The sequence below is a fragment of the Sceloporus occidentalis genome, unplaced genomic scaffold (assembly GCF_023333645.1).
Source record: "Sceloporus occidentalis isolate IW3139 unplaced genomic scaffold, rSceOcc1.0.p SCAF_34, whole genome shotgun sequence".
NCBI classification, from domain to species: domain Eukaryota; kingdom Metazoa; phylum Chordata; class Lepidosauria; order Squamata; family Phrynosomatidae; genus Sceloporus; species Sceloporus occidentalis.
The window spans coordinates 2,960,001-2,981,897 of record NW_028317014.1 but is presented as its reverse complement, the minus strand read 5'-3'; the positions used below and the strand labels follow the sequence as shown (position 1 = coordinate 2,981,897).

Genomic DNA, 21,897 nt, shown 5'->3' with positions numbered 1-21,897 from the left:
CCCATCATAGAGACGTGGTTTAGCTGTTCAATTACCTCTGAAACCTATACTAGGCTCTGCACGTGTGCTTGCAATGTGTATGTACTATTTGTCCTTGGTGTTGTGTCAAAGATGTCGATCCCAATTTAATCTTTTTAATCTCAAAAGACGATATGTGCACCAATAATGAAAAAGAAAATGTAGTAAATAAACTCTTTCCAGGTGAGGTGTAGTTTAATGGACAACATGACATCAGTAGCTACATGACATTTTCTTTCTATTTTTGAAGGTTGATATCTCATGGGTGTTCCCTTGGTTTGCCCTTGTAAATAATATGTCTCTAGCTGCCTATATGTAATTAGCTTTTTCCCCACTTGGTAAATGGTTAACAAACACAAGTAGCAATGTAGTGCTACAAAAAGGAGAGTGCAGCCCTTAATGCCACTCTGTGTACTTTGAGGTTAACACACTGTGTCAACATTGATACATATCAAATAATTTAAACCTATAGAAATATAGTTGATGATTAAAATAAGCATTGTATTTCAAAGTAACTTCGTGCGAAGCAATAAAAGAGAAAGAAAAGCCCTTAACCAAAATAAAAATTCACATAGAGTACTTGGTCAGTAGTGAACACGTTAAAGATAATATGACCTTGAAAGGTCTCACTCATTCTAATATGAATATAGAGATAATGTAAGCTCTGACCCATTTCATCTTTTCCCAGTGTATCTAAACAATATGATATGGATAGCGGATATACACAATAGAAAACAGGGGTGGGGGGATTACAGAGAATAAATGTGCCGCCTAGACCCAGTCTTCTGTAGGGTAATGGCCTGTTGAGGAGATCGGAGATCTGCCTTGTGACCAGCCAATTAAGCAACAGCACCTGCAACAACCTGCTGCCCTAGACCCAGTCAGCCTAGGTCAGCATACCCCATGGGGGTCTACCTGTCACAAAACCTGAATACTGAGTCCTGTATTGCCAGTAAATATCATATGCCTTAGTGCATCAGGACTATAAGTACCCCAAAAATGTGGGCATGAAATGCAGCATGCAGTTGCTGTTCATAGATCTACTACAGTTTATCTCTAGAGTATTCTAAGGAGCTGGCCCCTTAATGCATCGCAGGTTTCCACACCATTTCTGCACGTCTACAGTGTTTTATATAAAGATACAAGTCTAAACTCCACTAAAAGAGTTGTTTTTTTATACTATATCTCATATGCACAGGTGACTAATTAATGGCAGGCTGTGTGAACTGATTGAGTCACAGCTTAATTCTATACATATTAAAGCCAGCTCTGTTAGGAATCTTTGAGAACCTTTAAGGTAATTGGAGGTTGTCACCACAAGTGATCCTGCATATAGAGGGACACGTAGAAAAATGTTGCTGTGACATAAATAGCACAGTTGCCCGCAGTTTGTGTCTGTGCATTTGTGGAAAATTAATAATGCTTGAAAGGCAAACCAGAATGATAGCTTAGGTAAAATACGAAGTGTGCTAATCATTAAGTATTTTGTTGAATGTGATGGATAAAAAATAGAAAAGCTCTAGATTTTTAACAGATACAAGTTTACACCACTCCATCAGCGAAATCTAATCTACACTGTGTAAACAGCCCGCAGTTCGTGTTTATTGTAAAATTTGTACATATTTATTCTGTCTTATAGTCAAAATACCCATACTGGGTAGTGTGTATTTACTAAAAAGTCGAGTTGTCTGTTGAGTTGAGGGTCAATTTTACTGAGTGACTCAACTTTAGCTGGTGCATATCCATGCTACTACTCACAAAGCAATGTGAGGAATAGGAATACAGCCTGCAAAGGCCTCCTTCTAAACCCCATCCTACGGCCAGTTGGACAGGGTAATTTATATATAACAAACAACCTATAGGAAACCCACCTATGGCTCCTCCATCTCTATTCTGTGCCAGTGGCGTGGGGGTTTGATTTAATGAATAACCCTTTGGGGAGGCATTGAGTCCTCCCAACCATCCCATACTTACTTCATGTGCAATGCGATATTAACATATAATTTAATGCCTTTTTTTAATGCCATCAAGCATTGCCTATCGTCAATCTCAAATTCTCTCCTTCGCTCTATGGAAAGAGACTATCCCAGAATATAAAATGGTTATTCGAATAATAAAAAAATAAAAAAACAGCCACATTTCTTTCTCCTTTTGTGAACAGACTCAAATTACATTATATTACATTTATTTATAAAGCGCCAGGCGATTCCGCAGCGCTGAAATGAGTCATTATACAATTATTGTTAACATAGATGCTTATAAAACTAGAATATTAATTACTAATTATCATTCAGTAATAAGGTAGGCATAAACATTTGGTAAGCAGGTAGGATGGACATATACTTTATATATTTATAAATATATGCAAATCAAGATGTAGCTTGCATTCTTTCAGATTCTGTACTTTAATATACATACATCAGTATACAGAATAATCAGAGAACAGGTTTCACAAATATGTAAATTGCTTATGACATCAAACCTAGTGGATTGTTTTACGTAAAATGATTTGTATCATTAATTTTTTTTGTCTGTTTCCAGTTTGTTCCCAGTTTTCTCGTGGAGTGTATGCCATCTTTGGATTCTATGATCAGATGTCCATGAACACATTGACCTCTTTCTGCGGCGCCCTTCACACATCATTTATTACACCAAGCTTCCCTACTGATGCTGATGTGCAGTTTGTCATTCAGATGCGACCACCCCTTAAAGGAGCCATTCTGACTCTTCTTCACGAATATGACTGGCAAAAATTTGTTTACTTGTATGATACAGAGAGAGGTAAGCTATCATATGGAAATATTTGAGAAACACTGGATGTCAGTACATGTATGGAAGTAATCTTGAAGAAGTAATAGTTACAAGCTACATATATATTTTACTTGTAAATGTTATTTTTTTTTCAAATAATTTTATGCTTTTAGACACTCCAGATAAGAGTGCGTTATATACAAAACAAATACGAGTGGGTTATATTCGTTGTTAAACACACAGGTGTTTCCGCTAATAGGCATAAGGAACTCAATGGTTCCTTTTGATTTCCTCGCAACAATCATCAAATCTTCAACTGTATCTTTTCTTGCATTTTGTATGATGTCATTTGCATAAACAACACTGAGCAATCAGCTCTATAACACAAACTGTTGTGTTATTTTTTTTAAGAATAGAAGCATAATGACTCAAGTCATATTAAGTGTTTTCCTATGAATCAACAGCAATTTACTGCAGTTTCTTTCAGTAAAAGTACCGTTTCTGTTGCCATATGTAAGAGCTGAATGCACCTTGATAGAATGAACTGGTCCATGTCTAGAAGTGGTGGGAGTCAGTCCTTCAATTGTAATTAGAGTTTATTTGTATGAGATGTCTATACTGCAGAATTTATTTTCTGCTGATTGGTGAAAAATATATAACCAACAAATAGCTTTGCATAAAGATTGTGTTCCCATCCCGTGGATCACGTCATACATCTTTGGCTTGCCCACATCTATGTACATCAAGGCTGGGGATGACACGGTGGCCCTGGCACTTTAAGGCCTGCATCTGTCAAATGACGTGCGTGCAGCTGCTGTTTAGATACGCATGGCCACACGTTATGTTTTTATCCTTACGCAGCATGTGGCCACGCATATCTGCAGAATCCGATCTGGTACTATAGCGCATCAGTAAATATGAACCCCTGTGAGCTTATGGTCCACTAGGCATTTGCCCCATGTGCCAGGTAGATATACAGTGCAAAAGTGCAACAGAATACTAAGCTAAAATGTAATTAAGCAGTTATAGAGATGCTTCTGATGGGTCAGTATTGGGAAATCACCCCTAGTTTCTAGGTTAGTGTTTTTCAGTCATATTCTTTTGCACACAAGACCTTTTAGATTCTGCAATTGTTCTCCACATTATGAGACTCATAGTTACTCAAGGGCACTGAGTAGGCCTAGGGTTGTCAGGTGTTGCCTAAGATTACATAAGATTAGAATGGGCCTGGTTCTAGCTGGTCCAAGGGCATTTGGGCTTTCTTTCTTCTTTAAAACTGCTAACAAAGCATTCAAAATGGGAATCTATGTAATTTAGGTCTATGAAAATGGCAGCCGTAACTTGTTTTAATATTGCTTTAATGCATTTTTTAATTTATAAGATTTGGAAGATAGTTCTCTATACTATGTAGTTCTGGAAATACATATTTCCAATAAAAAATAATGACCAGAAATCCAAAGCTATAAATTGAGCGCTTTGAAGCAACCCACTATTAAGTTTACAACACCAAAAATCACTCATATTTGGCCGCATCACCCAAATGAACCAGTCAAATCACTGAAAATTCTGATGGTTTATCAGATTATTTAATACGCAAAAATACTTCTGTATATCCTGTGTAATTCTGTATAGACTATCCATGGGAATAGAAAGCACCTTCTATATATTGTATGGTGTGGTAAAGTGTATGGGAGAGTGGTTGATGGGATATATATCTCACCTGGTTTCCTCAGCCAGGCACGGTAGCAAACCCAGGAGCCCTCAGGTGAGGCTTCCTATGCTCATTACTGGGGAGGAAGCCTTAAAAGAGAGGGCTGTTGGGTTTGAAGGAGGGAGGAGAAACTGAGTGAAGGAGCAGCTGCAGCCCACCAGGTATGAAGCTTTACCTATGGAAAACCTGTTACTTTGCTTTGTGCCAGGCCTTAGGCTTGTAGAGAGGTATCCGGATGTTTAGTTAGAGCCGGACAGGCTTAGAGTTTGTTTTATTTTCAAGGTGCTCTGTGCCTACAGCATCCAAATAAACACACTTTACGTTTGAAACCTGTGTGAATACTGTCATTGCCGCCCCATGCGTGAGCTGTTCCCTACAATGGGTTTATACATTTATTTTTTTTTTCTCACTGACTGTTTCTCATTATTACAGACAGTAATATAATAGTATGTAATGTCAAATGGAAGTTACAATGCCTTCCAGTTTTCTTGAATTAACTTTGGCTGTATCTTGACATTGTTTAACAGAATCCTGCCATGCGAAACAAAGGGGATGTCTAATTAAGTGACATCAACAAAAAGTGTTAATTAATATTGTGTCAACATCAAGTAGCATGGTTATTGTTTTTAACTGTGCATTTTACATTACGGTGGCAAGTGCTCAACAGTTTAAAAGCTTATTTGGGAATAAATCCAGATATACAGGGTGTATGTGTGTATATCTAATGCAGAGTGATAGATTATCTTGCCATCCCAACTATTTTCGAGCTTGAGCCAAAGGTCCGCTGGTACATGGGAATTGTAGGTCACAACAGCCGGGATGCTAGTGAAGGTTCCACCAGGGGAGTAACACCGGCATCTGAAGCCCCTAAGGGTATGGGCCCCTAGATTTTATCTGGCATTACATCTATCCTTTTATACAAGTAATGGTACGGCTTATCCAAGATCAGCTCTTACAAGACAACAGTCATGTTAACCATTTTGAAACGTATAAGAAAAGATGGCTGATTTTGCTGCATTAAAATTGCACCATATAATAATTGCAGAAGATATTATATATTCAAATGTAACTCTTTGATTACATTGAGTGTATGCATGTGTGTATAGAAATAATATATACCATAGTAACTTTTACAATAAAATTCCCTTAGGTAAGCACTTAAAGCATCCAATTTAAATTGATATTGTAGAACATTTTGCACACAAAATTACCAGATGGGTGGTCAGGCATGCAGGGAAAATATTCAAAGAATGTTTAAATGTTGCTGCTAGCATTTGTACATATTAATGCTACAGCCGGAGTTGCAAGTGGCTGGTATTCAATTTCCCAAATAACATATTGTGATGTTGATATTTCTTTGATACATTTTACATTTCATCTGTTAGCTTATATGGCTTCTTGTAGTGTTTGAATGTGGCTCAAATCATTTCTAATTCAACAGCTCCCTGTATATTCCACTGCTAGCCAACTAGTGCTAGCGAACAAATGATAATCAAGGGGCTCTACCAAGTTGCACGCTGACTAATTGGCCAGACACTTGCAAGGAGAAAGCTATTTCAATATTTTTGTTCCTGCTTTGCTAGTTCTTTAAAAAGCAGCTTGTTATGCCCCAAGGGTTCAGAGTAGTCTAAAAAGTAATTCACATCACTATTCTTAACCAATGTCAGCTTATCTTCTTGCATGAATAAGGCTTTAAGTTTTCATACTTAGGTGCTGTGCCTTAGGAATGGAAATCTGAGTGAAGCCTAGTCTGTGTGTTTTTTTTATACAATGGGTAGGAAATAACCACAATTTCCGCAACCAATTCAAAAGGTTATTTATATATAGAAAAAGGAATAAAATGTGTTAGTAATACAGCATTCTCGTATCCATATGCCATCCACAATTTCCTGGGCTTCTAGCCAGAATGAGAAAAAGAATCAAAGCCATAAAGATGGACCAAAATCAAACTCGCCGCGTTTTTAGTGCACTGTGACTCAATTATTCTTCTGCTTAAACTAATTTACGGAACAACGTGTGGCTGGTAAATGTTAGACTTCTTCACTAGCATAGTAGACAATATTTCAAAAATTCAGAAATTGTGTGCATACTGTCTAAAGACGCAGAGAATGGTCACTGGACATGAGCTAGACAATAAAAACGGATACAGCTTTTCTGCGCAGATCTTCTTTGCATCCTAATAATGTAGTGCAAGCAGATCAATATTTAAACAATCTTCAGGAACAAATGATTAATTATTAACAGATTTAATTATAGAACTCGTACAATGGTAGTGACAGATTACCGATAAAGATTCTCTGTTACATTAATATAGACATAGGACTATGTTTTGTAGGTATTACTTGTTATGCCAAAATCACAACCAGTGAGCCACAAGTCTCAATGAGATGAGACATTATTTACACACACTGAGGAATGTGTATTTGTAAACAAATACTGCAGAACCAGGAGCGATGGTATTTTAACATTTTAGTGGAAATAAAAATGGAGTTCAGACAGAAGTAATCAAACTCACTTAAAAAAAAAAAAAAAAAAAAAAAAAATGAAAAAATAATGTAATAACCTTCTACGTCAATTACTTCACAGATATGAGGAAAACAAGAAAACCAAACAGTGCTTTAGCATATAGAAAATTGTTATGATATGAGATAACCACAAAAAAATCAGGCAGAAGCAATCAAACAGTGCTTTAGCATGTAAGGAGTTAATATAGTCAAATATAAACAGCCATGGATATAAATGTTTATGCAAGTAACATCAAGTGTTACACTAAGTCCAGAGCTGATGCAATAAACAAGAGGTGAAGGGAATAACACTGATAATCTTGTTATTATGGCAACTTTCTGTGGGTGGGATATATTAGGCAGCAAGTGAATATTTCCTTCTTAAAGTTGACGTGTTAGAAACAGAAAAAACGGGCAAGCGTAAGGATCCGAGCGACTTTGACAAGCGCCAAGTTGTGATGGCTGGACGACTGGGTTAGAGCATCTCAAAAACTGCTGCTGTTGTGGGGTGTTTCCAGGCTGCAGTGTTCAGTACCGATCAAAAATGGTCCAAGGAAGGAAAAGCGATGAGCCACAGGGTCATGGGAGGTCATTGATGCACATGGGGGGGGGAGGCTGGCCCATGTGGTCAAATCCAACAGAAAAGCTACTATAGCTCAAATTGCTTAAAAAAGTTAATGCTGGTTCTCATAGAAAAGTGTCATACACACAGTGCATCGCAGTTTGTTGAATAGTCAGGGTGCCCCATGCTGACCTCTTTCCGCTGACGAAAGCAGTGGTATTCCATAGGATAATGTGCCCTCCCACAAAGCACAAAATGGTTCAGGAATGACATGAGGAAGACAACAGTCCAAGGTGTTAACATGGCCTCCAAATTCCCCAGATCGCAACCCAATTGAGCACCTTTGAGATGTGCTGGACAAACAAGTCCGATCCATGGAGGCCCCACCGCGCAACTTACAGGGATCTGCTGCTAACATCTCAGTGCCAAATACTACAGCACACCTTCAGAGGTCTACAGAAGTCCATGCCTCGACGGCTCAGGACTGTTGTGGCGGCAAAAGGGGACCTACACAATATTAGGCAGGTGGTCATAATGTTATGGCTGATCAGTGTATACTTAGGTACTTATTATGTAGCTTTATCTGTTTATTTAGAATTCCACGCCATGGACATAGATTGATCATTGCAACCAACGTATTTTGTTTTCAATGTCAGTTTAACTTATTAAATACCCTTGAACATTTAGATAAGCCTCTATAACATTAACTCGAATATTGTCTTTTTTGCTGGGTTATCTTACTATAGAAGTCACCTCTATGTATAGCTGTTCAGACAAGAGCACACGATAGGTCAATAAATCAATTTTGTATGTAATTTTCAGTCTTTTGTTAATTGATATATTTCCACATACCTCTGAGCCTTCTTTTTAAGATCAATGTCTGAATGCTGGGTAGGCTTGCCTTATTTTGTTCTTTAAGTTTGTCACAAATATTACTTTATTAGCAATAGTACAAAAGATCTAAATAGTTAGGAATGTCTTTTGCAGATGATACAAAGGTTTGCAGCAGGGAAAACATCCATGGTAAAATAAGGCAAGTGATTTACACAACTAGAAGAATGGTCAAGAGTTTGGCAGTTGCAGTTTAATGTTGAGAAATGTAAAATAATACACTTGGGATGTAAACACCCCAAGGCAAAATATGGCACTGTTCTGTCAATGACAGCAGAAGAGAAGGTAAGCAGACAATGCAGTACTGTGTGTTGTAGTGTATAGCTTGAGGCATTAGTAGCAGAAAGAGAGATGAGGTTGTACCATTTCACATATGTCTGGTCACATCTCACCTAGAGTAATGTTTACTGTTCTGGAGACCTCATCTCCATATCTTGAGAGTTTGGAGAGAGTTCAGTGGAGGTCAACTAAAACGGTAACGGTTTGCAGGATAAAATGACTAAGGTATCTTAATCTGTATAGCTTGCAGGAAAGAAGAGAGAGGAGAGATGAGATAGAAACATTTAAATAACTCACAGAAAGGACGTTTATTTCAGATAGGAAAGAGGCCATAGTCTAAAACTAGGCGGTCAATTGTTTACATGTAATGTAAGGGAGTTTATCTTCACTGAGAGGGTGGTAGATAAATGGAGCAATATCCCATCAGACGTGATGAAGGCTAATACAGTATACAGTACGGGAAATTAAAAATGTGATTGAAGATCAAGAACTGATTAAGGTCTGGGTCTCTACATAAGAAAATAATGGGCAGACTAGGTGGGCCAAATGGTTCTTATCTGCCATCTAACGCTGTGCTTCTATTTCTCTGTATTACATTGAGTGTTCACTCATTTCCAAAATCAAGCTAGGTTGATGTTCCATTAGACCAGGGACGTCCAACATGCGGCCAGCTGGACATCGATGTGCGGCCTGCATAAGGTTTGCAGATGTAACCGCAACTCCAACCAGAGCCCGGCCTCTTTGGGTGAACGTTTTGCACCGCACCAGGGTGCAAAATTGGGTGGGAAGCATAGCACAAGGGGTGAAGTGTGATATGTCTCCCTACCATTCCTCCAATCGAAGGAAGCGGTGCGCCCGGAGCTTCCGCCCTTTTGCGGAAGTTGCCCTGGGAGGCCTAGTTCACAGAGAAGCAGGCAAAGAAATGAAGACACGGGGAGAAGGAACGGAAAAAAAGGTTCAGAAGAAAGATAACGGAACACATGCATTTCTGTTGAAGTAGCCCACTACAGAAAAAAAAACTTGGACATCCCTGTATTAGACACTAGAGAACTATGTGGAGAATTGTGTAAGTGAAAGCAGTAACAGAAACATAATTCCTTGCACTGTTGAATGCACAAACAATTCCCAGAAAAAAGTACAGCCAAGTGGCCCCCAGTCTTCCACCACTCTGTATCAGCCCCCAATGTGCATTTACATACACACACTCTCATTCACCACACGCATGCCCTCCTGCACTGAAACACACATTTAATCATGACAAATTTTATTCATAAGTTTTGCCAGGAACACTTGTCATGTGACACAAACATATTCAGTAGGTTGCTTCCATAGAAACCAAAAAAGCATAAAAAAGTTTTTGTTCTTTTAAAGTGTTAAATCTCTACATATCTACTATTTTTTTGTTCGATATACTAGAAACTGCAGTCAGTGTTTTGTCTACGTGGAACATAACCTTTAAGGGTAGCAGCATAATATAATCATAGTAACCAAAATATTAGACTTGTCCTTCTTGTTATAACATTTGTTAAAACGTATGGATCATTTTATATGGTAGTCTTCATTCATACTGCAGATTATGTACAGGAAAATTTTCTTAGATGTGGTTTTCTACTCATCCCCCTCTGCAATAACTCAGATGGAACACATGCCCTGAAGAAAGAAGCTCACTCACTGTAACTGATTGGTGCCATCAATAACAAACACATCAGCACTTTGCTAGTCCACTTAGGTCTTCTGTTTAACTGTTTAGGTTCTAGAGTAGCTAGAAACACTGTCATCCAACGCATGGGCAATGAGGATTCTCGAGCAAGAGAAAATGTATATATTGGATGGGTTCTTATCTGCCACCAAATTCTGTTTGAATGTTTCTGCCTCCCAACTGACCTTATTATCTCCCCATCACACTGGTCCATTCTTCTTTCTCTGTGGTTTCCGTATAATACCTCTTGTTAAGGCCTCATCTTTCTACCCCCTAACTCCCCTATACTGTAAGTCAATCTATTGCTAACCTACTGACTGTGATCTACACCATAGCCTTTTTTTCTACACCATAGCCTTTTTTTTTTCTTTACCCTGTGTTAACTTTCTTCCAAGTCAAGCACTTCTTCTTTGACTTTTCTCTGCATGTTGATTGCATTGCAAAAGTAGGTCTTTAGCATCTGTATCAACTATCTTACTTCCAAGTAGACACAACCCGATCATCATAGAGTCTGTATTTTCCTTTCCTGTATTTTTGTTACTTTTGCTGTGCCTAGCAATCAGTTCGCTAAGCTACTCCAAACGCCAACGTTAAAGCCACCACGACATAGTTCTGTTACATGGGCTGCAGATATAAATCATGTAATGTGCATACTGTACTGTAAAAATCACCCTACGGGCAAAAGCAGATAGCGAAAAGGCCATTAGCAGTGAAACAGAATGTTTTGAGCTATAGCGGACCTCTAAAAAGGACAGATCGTTAATAGCCAAAATTCAATGTGTGAAACTTCAAACACACTTAAATTATTGGAACAAAAATCTTTTTCCCCTTAACAGTACAGAAGATTTAATTAGGCCCCCATTCATTTCCCTTCACGAAAAAGCATCATCTCTCTTGATGTAACTAAGTTTGTTAATCATAGAGAAGAGAAGCGAGGGATAATTTCAACTGCATCTACCAGGATTTATGAGCCATGTGTGCCAGATTTTTGCTGGTTTATTAATTGCTTTAATGTTGATTTTTAATCAGTTTTACAATGGGGAAAATCAACACAATTATAATAAAAACAATTAAGCTTGGAATGTGGTCAAGAAAAAAATGGAAGCTTGAAATATTTTATTTTCCTATTCAGTGCATGTTCCTGACACAGTTTTTCAATTTGATTTAATAAAGATGAGAGCATTTTTGACTTTTAGCTCAATAAGATCTTAAAGTTGCTCTGCCTCTCACTTACCATTTATTTCCTGTCTTATAATTCACATAGGCTTGACAGATGGTGTCACTACTAAAGAAAATGAATTTGATTTTTTTTCTAATCGTACATAGCAAAAAAAAAAAATTAATGGCCAGAACTGGAACATAAACGTGTGTATCACATACAGCCCATTGGACACACTGAGCAAAATGGCGCTCATGCAGCCAACCTCCTTCTTTAGTGTGCGGCCACCTATGGCATACACCCAGGCTACATGCGTGTAAGCGTGTAGCATGTGGACGTATGTATCAGTCACTGACTTTAAAGTCCCGGGGCCCAAATTTAATCCCAGTCTGTGTGATTTGCCAGTGTGTTCTTTTTTTTTTCTTGTCATTCGTTATACAGTATATATATTTCCTTTGTAGATTTTGTGTCTTCAGAAAGTGTTTTCCGTTTCAATTCCTCTGAGGCTATTTGCGGTTTTACTTGGTTAGCACTGCTTCACAATAGTGTATTGAAGATATAATGAAACTTTTCTTGGAAAACTGAAGCTTTTAATTATTTTCCATCATTTCTTAGAAGTATGAGGTTTTCTAATGTACCTCCTGTCCCAATGTTTTTAAAGAACGTTTATGATTGCACATCACTTAGTTTGTTGAAGTGTACATAAATTTAATCTCAAAAAGGTGTGTAATATATATATATATATATATATATATATATATATATATATATATATATATATATATATATATAACAAATATGTGTACTAGTTTGTATACAATGCAGAAGTTTTTGCTTATATCCAGCATGTTTTGTACGTATATATGTATTGGTTGCCTTTTTTTGCCTTTTTTTAATTTGAATTTTTCACACAAATTCTTCCAAACACTGTGTTACTCTTTACATCTTACAAAACATGCATTGTGGTTATGACCTTCTCTGGTAGTGTGAACTATGAGAAGGCTGATGTAAATGTAGTTTGGATAAAAATAATGAATAAATTGCTTAAGTTAGTGTTCATATAATAATCATTTACCTTTTACTAACCAACTATATATGTGATTTTTACATTGTATAGAATATTCCTGTTCCTGTATTCCAAGGACATACAGTACAGTACAAATTATGCCCAAGGGGAAAATATTTTTCTTAAGTAGGAAGCTGTTTTCAGTTTCTCTATTGTCTTCTGACTTAAGTTGGTAAAATTGGTTGGCATCCTACTCATAAGGTTGTACTGAGAATGTATGCAACAAACACATTACACAATTCTTTGTTTCGGTATTACATTGATGGATCTTTTCCAATATTTAGCTGCCTCTCAGCGTCCACATTTTTGTACATTTTATGTAGGGTAAAAATGTCATTCATGCCAAAGCTGATTACCGAGCTTCTGAGTGTGTTTAACCCCCTGGTGGAGGACAGATGTTACACCTACTCCCCACCTAGGTTTTCCTCGTCCTGTTCAAGTTTTTTGGAGCTAGCCCAGGAACAGACTGAGGATAAGAATCAGCCTTGGTAATTTAAGGCCAGCAGCTAATTATTTACATGTTTGGCCATCCAGTGGATGCATGTTGCTGAACCCTACAGTCTTACATTACCAGCTGACACCATTGCAGCATGTATCCAGTAGGCGTCTGCACACTAAAGCACGCATGAGTGACACATATAAATTTGTCCCTGTGCCCAGTGCAGTGTGGCACGTGGTCATGGGTGGCCAACCATTAATACAAAAGGTTTGTCTGCTGTGTCACCAACAGTTGATGAATGGGAAGTCCAGTGTAAGTAAAAAGTGCTACCTTGCAGTGCAGGGTCTGTGCCTGATAACTCTCTGGATTTTACCTGGAGGCTTCAGAAGTCAGAGCTGATTGCCAGGCCTGTGGGTCATTATGATAAATCTCGTGTGGGTAATGGCATTTGGTTCTGGCCACCATTGCCCAGCTTCCACTCGTTCCTCCATCTAGTCTTTTTGGGGGCTAGCCGTGCCCCTAAGATGCACAACTTACCTAATACATGACAAGCTGAAAAGATTGGAAAGGGTTAAAAAAGACAGTTCTGCTTGCATGGTAAAAGGCAAGGGAAAGACAAATTTTATCTGATAAAATAATGTGGAAATGAATTGTGGTGGCCACGTGCTAAACCGTTCTGGGCTTCATTTAGCCTCTTACCTTGTTGGTTTATATTCAATACTTAGCACTTACATTGCTGTATGTGACTTTAAACATGTTGCTTTTCCCCCAGTATTATACATCAAGTTAAACTAAAGGAAACAGACCAGTGGGCACATTTAATATATTAGAAATTCAGTGTTGGTAAAAAGACCTAACAAAGCGACAGATAGCAAAAACAAAGAGCCCAATTACTGTTGTGTGTTTCTCTGTTGGGATATAAAGTGCATTGAGTTCTCTTTTTATATTTAAAAAGGCGTTTTTTGCGGTGTATAAAAAATAAACAATGTCAGAGAGGTGATATGTGCTGCAATGGTAATGTTATTTGCCTCGATTGGTTTGGCATGTATCCTATATCACAACGAATCATGCTTTTAGTCTGTAGGTCCATCTAATAATCGACTGGTGCTCATGCGTCTTGGTTTTACAAATAAATAGCCTACATAGTTTTATTGCTGCAGTGAAAAAAAAATCATTTGATCTGTTTCTAACAATCCAACTTTTTTTTTAGATTCAACATTTTGCATTAAGAGAGAAAATAGGACAATGGTATTCTTTCAGAATCTTGTATGTGTGTGAGGGTGCGTTTGTTGGATTTGAAGATGGGTGCAGAGGATTGGGTTATTGGCTCTTCACTTTTGAATTGGACAGAGTGGAATTTGGGCAATGCTTTTCGGGAGAAAAAAGAAAAAATATTTTAATTCAAATTTTATATTTTTCTGGGGTTATGCCTCTTGTACTATGACATACATTCTCATTAAGTAAAAGTAGAGCTTATACTTTTTAAATGCTGCCAAGTCTTATCCCATGCACTGAAGGAAGTGGGTAGAATCTTACATGGCCCATGGGTAGAGAAAAAGGAACAGAAACACACTTTAAAAAATACATTTAAAGGTTTGTTTGTGATAATAGGTAACGCGTTCTAAGTGTCAGTTTAAAATTTTGATTGATCTGGAACTCCTGCATATTGCAACATATTTCGTTAGAATAATGTTCATGTCTCTTAATAATGAAATCTCCATCTGTGCCATCCGATGAATAATCTCCTACGCTTGTGCCTATGGGTCATTTTCACATTGCAAATAGACTTTGTAAATGTATGTTGCCCTGTCTACCCCCTCCCCACCCATAACAACACAGAACAGACTTTATCCTTTTAAGAACAATCAATCTTATTTTACAGAAAATGATAAGGCCAGAAGGGAGAATTATTAATAATGGGTGGTACAAAGCCCATAATAGAAAATGCTGTCATTCTCTCGTCTGTCACCTAAGAGACAGAACATATCTGCACTATATTCCACTCCAAGAAGATTTTGTTCTTGTATTAATATTTATTTGTGCTTTTCCCACTGGTATATCACGTTTCCCTGCTTAAACACAGGTGACAATGCTTAGCGATGATGTGTGGTGCTGCAAGTAGATTCTATTAATTATTATTAAAATATCAATATTTAGATAGAATTTGAGCCACTTCATTAGTATATATATATAATGTTGCGTTGTATTAATTATAACTCTTGACCATTGATAGTAAATACCTTGGATTTTTAAATGTCCATTACTACCTTTTCAAGCTCTGTTATGGAATATTTGCAATTTTCTATACACATCTGTGACTTTTTAAAACATTAATTAAGAACATTATTTTATGGCATTTCGACAATTTTAAATAAGTAGTTCATTGTACTGTCATACAGATATAAATACATCAAACATATTCTAGCCTCCTGGAAATAAGGGTCACGGGGCTTTGAGACCCGACGATGGTCTACTTATTAAGTGCTGAATTTCTCCGTACATGATATAAATAGCAGTCCAGTTCTTCTAGTGCCATTCTACTTTACACGGTACAATGCCTTTTTTTTAAAACATGGTGCTTATTTAAGTGGGACTCACTTCAATAACTCCTGTCTGCCGAATCGCTGTTCGCTTAAAGGATACCTTAAATCACAAATGTCAAGTTCACGTTTCATCAAAAATACATCAAGCAAAACTTATTAAATGTGATTTGCCACAGGCACTGCTCATTTAAACTTAATTGTATCTATCTCTGTGTTGACCTCTAACCAGTATATACTAAGAGTAACTGTCTTTTATATAAATGCTTCATTGTGGTCCATAATATCATCTCGTTTTACCTACAGCTACATGAAGTATTCTTATAAACACCTAATGGTTGTCTATGTTTGATGAGCAACTAACACACCCTATGAAAATCTTCAAATAGTATATTTGCTTTCTGCTTTATGTGTTGCATTAATTAAGCATAGAATTTGAAGTCAAAGAAGAACCATTTGGCTCATCTAGTCTGCCCATGTTTTTGCTATAAAGTAGACTTGTGCATTCGTCTTCGGGCGAACATGGAAACGAACACAAAAAATGCGTTTTCGTGTTCGTTCCGAAGACACGCCGAAGAGAAGACGGCCGCGGTAAAACGTAGGCAAAGACGAAGACACACGCCACGAATATCTTCGTGATTGTCTTCGTCTACCATTCCCCCCCCCCTCTTCTAACTTGTGGAAATCCGCAGGTTCGCCGGCACGGGTTACAGGGCAGTGCGAATGAGCCTATTGGTCGCCTACAGGGACCTCCTCTGGCATCAACCAATTGACAGCGAACCTATGGATTTCCGCTCCCATTAACCCCTTCGATGCTGCGTTAACGGGAGCGGAAATCCATAGGTTAAAGGGCCGTGCAAGCGACCAATAGGCTCACTTGCATGGCCCCTTAACCTTTTAACATTTAACTAATTGAACAGGGAGGGAGACCAGTGGCATCGGCAGGGTAAGTTGCAGCATTGAGGTTTTAAAACCCCAATGCTGCAACTTACCCTGCAGATGCCACTGGTCTCCCTTCCTGTTCAATTAGTTAAATGTCCGTACGAGCGACTTTATTGGTCGCTCGTACGGACCTTTAACCCGGCACAGACTTACTAATTGAACAGGGAGGGAGACCAGTGGGATGTGCCGGGTAAGTTGCAGCATTGGGGTTTTAAACGTCTGCACGAGTGACCAACAGAGTGGCTCGTGCAGACTTTTAAAACCCCAATGCTGCAACTTACCCGGCACATCCCACTGGTCTCCCTGTTCTATCAGTTAATAAATGATAGAACAGGGAGACCAGCGGGATCTGCCGGACAATTACGGCACCAGGAGTTTAACAGTCTGTACGAGCGACCCTATTGGTCGCCAGCAGGGGGCTGACGACCAATAGAGTTGCTCATACGGACATTTAAACTCCTGGCGCCAGAGCGGCTTTAACCCCGTATTAACTCCTTAACCGGGGAAAACGAAGAAAACACGAAGAATGTCCGCGAATATTCGCCCGAAGAGAAGACAGGACCAGGCGAATATTCGCGGAATACGAAGTTTTTTTGGGTTTTTTTTGCCGAAGACGAGCACGAAGACGAACACGAAGAGCCCCCTGGTGCCCAAGTTTACTATAAAGACTGAAACCTCAATTAGTCCTTGATCTTAGACTAAGTATACTTATCCAACTTTAAATTCCTTTACTGTATTAACCTCCACCACTTTTAATAGGAGGCTGTGCCATGTATCTATCACCCTCTCAGTAAAGTAAAAAAAATTCTGCTTTGGCAGTTGGTGTCCAACCCATTATACAGCCCTCCATGATGCATGGTTTATAAGGCATAACAATTTTACTGTAGAACTAGGATCTCTTTAAGATCTATCTAACAGGCTATTGAATTTTAAGCAGTTTACCAGCACTCTGATGTAGTCCTGTAATCTCTGGGTTCAGGAGAGTGGCATTTGGTTCTAGCTACATACTGGCCATTTTGCCTATCTGCCAACAGTTAGCCATGTCTCAGTTTGCCCTTCATCCCAGTTGGCTCCCTCTCTATCCAAGCTCCCATATGAGTGTGGGACAGCCCTCTGGGCAAGGATACTGAGAAAGTTCCCAGACATTAATATTAGATGTTTGAATGCACGCTAATTAAAAACAAGTAATTCCCATAAGATCTGATACTCTACTTTTTGGAATTCTGACTTTTTATAATTATTCTAGGTATTATCCTAAATACCAATCTTATATGTGGCCCTAGGGGGCTAAGAGTCGATATCCTAGATTAGTACATCTCAGCAAGAGTAGTTATTTATAACAAAAAAAGTAGTACTGCCTATAATGGTGATTACTAAAACATCGCAATGAGAATACTTGTCTAGTATTGCATGGTAATTCACTTGCCGGTACACTTTGTATCCTAATTATTGTGAAGTGTACATAATCTGATCTTCTTTATGAAACAGAAATGAACCTTGCTAGGTAATAAGAGGACTGACTTAATAATACAGGCCTTGAGGGCTCACAAATATTTTTTCTCACGTTCTCAATCAAATAATTATAAAATGCTGAGAGAATGAAAAAAATAAATTTGTTCCTTTTAGACAAAGTCTGGGGATACATATAGGCTCCCTAAATGCTGGCAAGCTAGATAAATAAAAATGATAATTTTATTGTCTGCAAAACCACTTGATCTGGAAAGCAGTGAACGTTTACTTAGTGGCTTGTTCACTACATGTGCTCAGGAGCTCAAAGCTCATGCCATGCACGCCACACTTGGTGTATTTTTCATCGGTGACATTAAAAAAACTCTACTTTGCTACCTCTTCAATACGAAATAGGCACATTAATCTATGCATACATTATGCCATGGAACTAAGGGTAAATGATGTGTTAAAAAATGTAGAAAACATGGTAAAAGTACTACCTCATTAATTTTTATTTTTTATTTATGAGGCTGTAGGAAATGATTTTAGTTTGTTTTTTTCCCACTCGTGATTCATAGGTTGGTTAAAGTGGATATTATTTCATTAACTGGTGAAATTCTCAGAATTACATTACATTGTACGTTGAAACAATGGGAAAGAGAAGTCAAGGCATTTTGGCACCTTGTAAACAATTGGTTTTCACTGCTGCATTCAAAAAAAAAAAAATTTAAAAAAAAATTGAGCTTGATGTTGTCACAGAAATCATCAGACATAAATAGTTAAACCTGGAAGAGCATTGGCCTGTGATGCCATCTGACATCATCCCCCAGAGATGGCGCTTCTGGAACAGTTTCCTCTCTGTAGAAAAGTACTTTGATGCTACACTTGCTATGTCGTTCCCCTGGAGGGTAGAGGTTTGTAGAGGGAAAGATAAAAAGCCATTGTGTTTGTGCAGGACTTTTTTAAAGACCGGCAGAAATACAGTACAGTGTGGGAAAGAGATAACAATCACCATGACTGTGAAAGATTAAAACCAGTGTTTAATGTTATATTAGAATATCAATTATTTTTACAGTTTATATTATAAAAGAATTTCTACTCTGTAAAGAGGCCTCGGATGCATTTTAGGTTGGTAGAAAATATCCTGTTGGGTGTTATGGAGATGGAAAGTGGTGACATAGAATTCCATGATAACCAATGAAAGACTCTCGTTCCAAATGAATACCCTCTTGTAGTGTGCAATATTTTGTAATGACACTGCCATACAAAGAGAGTAAAGTGTGACGACATCTCCGTCCACAGATCTTACTCCCTAAAAAGTCAGCAACCATGTATATGGAAGAACACAAATTGTTTTGACTCGTTCTTGTCATTATTTCAGTATACTTTTTTATTTATATTCATAAAGACATAGACCATACAATGGCGTCTCCAGCAATCATACTTGGGGGGGGGGGGCACACATGGGAGGAGAGGGTCCAAAGTAAGGGGGTAAATATATATATATATATATATATATATATATATATATATATATATATATATATATATATATATATATAATACACACAGCCAAAGCCTCTGAAAGTTCACCCACCGGATTTAACCCAGCATACAAGTTAATCACCCACAGGATTTGCACCAGCACGCAGATCAAACACACAGACCCAGGAATTGACTTCATCCACATGGAATGCATGCACAGTGGTCTCCTCAGAGTCTGATTTCTTCTCTCAGCCCTTATTAATTCTATACCCTTTATTCCCAAAACAGTAATGTACCGACTGTCAGAATACACACGTATACACTAGTCTTACAAATCTCTGCTCAGAAACACATACACTTACCCTTAAACAAACAAATACCCTGGCTTACACTTGCACTTTTATGCACACACTCACTTGTTCAAACACTTTCAAAACACAAACCCACTTATCTCCCCTTTCTCAAATTTTCTCATTACCTTTCCCCTTTTTGTCCATCTCGCCTTTCTACTGTCATTATCTTTCTTCTTTGTCCTCATTTCGTTATCGCTCGCTCTTGTGTCCCTATCATTCCTCTTATTCATCGTATTTGGCCTCTCCCCTGGTAACTCACAAAGGCACTTAAATGCTGGTAAATGAACCCTAGATGCCCAGTATCCTTACCCAGTAGCCTGGAGCCCAATGCTTTGTTCCAGGACCCAGGAGGACATGGTACGTATAGTGTAAGTGCATGTTGTAGGATACACTATACTTACCAGGTCCTCCTGGGTCCTGGAACAAAGCATTGAGCTCTAGGCTACTGGGATACTGGGCATCTGGAGCCCATTTACCAGGATTTAAGTTGTGTGTCTCTCAGACATACGCATTTTAAACACAATACAGCCTGTATTTTTATGCTGGGAGTTTCCTGGAAAATTCGGGACTGTTGGCAAGTAGGACTTGCACATACACATCTGTGCACACACACACATACACATTCATGTACACATGCTCATACATGCACAATCATACTCACACAGACTTATTATTAAAATATTATTATTAACCCCTTCAATCCCCTATAGACGTACCGGGACGTCTAGCCTTTCGTGCAGCGTCAGGAACACATCCCTGCCGCTGCACGGGAGAACAGGCTGTCGTTTGACAGCCTGGACCCCCCCCTGCAGCCCGATCCCCTGTAACAACTTGGTGTGTCATTAGCCTTGGGGGACTGAACCACATCCAGGTCAGTGACATTACTGCCGGATGTGCGACACTGGGGGAGAGAGAGAGAGAGAGAGAGAGATAGAGACAGAGAGAGTTCGTTTTGCAGAGCTGCAGTGCTTAGTGCAAAACCACATTATATATTGGGGATAGTGTAGTGTTTTAGAAATTGGCCAGGTAGGTACAATGGCGCAACATGTCTTCAGCGCTGAGGAGGCTCATGACTGCCTCACTCAGTCTGATGACGATGCCACTCTGACCGCGTCAGACGCCGAGGCCACTCTGACGGCGTCAGACGCCGAGGCCACTCTGACTGCATCAGATATTGATCCAATATCTGAGGAATCCTGCTGTGCGTCAGATAATGACGAGTCAGAGGAAGACGATGATGGCCAGGGTCCATCTGGCAAAGCCAGGCGTGGAGAGCCTGACTCTAAATATAATTGGGTGCCCCCAAATATGATAGACCCAGTAATCCCTGCTTTTACTGCGACTCCTGGCATCAGATGTGACATCGATGCTAGCGAGCCAAAGTCATTTTTCCATTTAATGTTTGCCCCCGAGTTTTTTGAGCTGCTAGCAGCTCAAACAAACCTCTATGCAGCCCAGTGTCAGGCAGCTGACCAAGGAGACAGAAGCCAGACCTGGTACCCCACTGACTCCCATGAAATTAAAAGATTTTGGGCCCTGACCCTTATGATGGGCATTGTGAAAAAGCCCACGATACGCTCCTATTGGAGCACAGATCCCGTAATATCCACCCCTGCTTTTTCCCAAATAATGCCCCGGAACAGGTACTTTGGGCTCCTAAGATTTTTACATTTTACCGACAATTCCCAATGCCCCCCTAGAGAGCACCCCCAATTTGACCGTTTATATAAATTGAGGCCCATTATTAATTATTTTTCACGTAAATTCCCTGAAATTTATACCCCCGACAAAAATGTGGCTGTAGACGAGTCCCTGGTCCTATTCAAGGGTAGACTGAACTTCAAACAGTATATCCCGTCCAAGCGAGCGAGGTACGGTGTAAAGTTATATAAACTTTGCGAGAGTGGGACGGGATATACTGTTTCCTTCAGAATCTACGAAGGGAAGGACAGTCACCTTGATCCCCCTGGCTGCCCACAATCTGTGGGTACTAGTGGGAAGATAGTGTGGGACCTGCTGTCCCCCTATTTGAATAAGGGCTACCACCTC

General features: G+C 38.9%; 1 protein-coding gene across 5 annotated transcripts in view; it reads left to right on the top strand.

The window, feature by feature from the left end:
* Positions 1 to 21,897, top strand: part of LOC149298135 (glutamate receptor 3) — a 131,626-nt gene that overhangs the window by 38,763 nt on the left and 70,966 nt on the right. For 4 of the 5 annotated variants that reach the window (XM_089487732.1, XM_089487731.1, XM_089487735.1 and 1 more), the window contains exon 3: positions 2,560 to 2,799. In XM_089487732.1, the coding sequence (XP_089343858.1) occupies positions 2,560 to 2,799 (240 nt within the window). Of the gene's footprint in view, positions 1 to 2,559; positions 2,800 to 21,897 lie in introns of those variants that run through there. The other variant, XM_089487733.1, reaches the window with a different exon arrangement.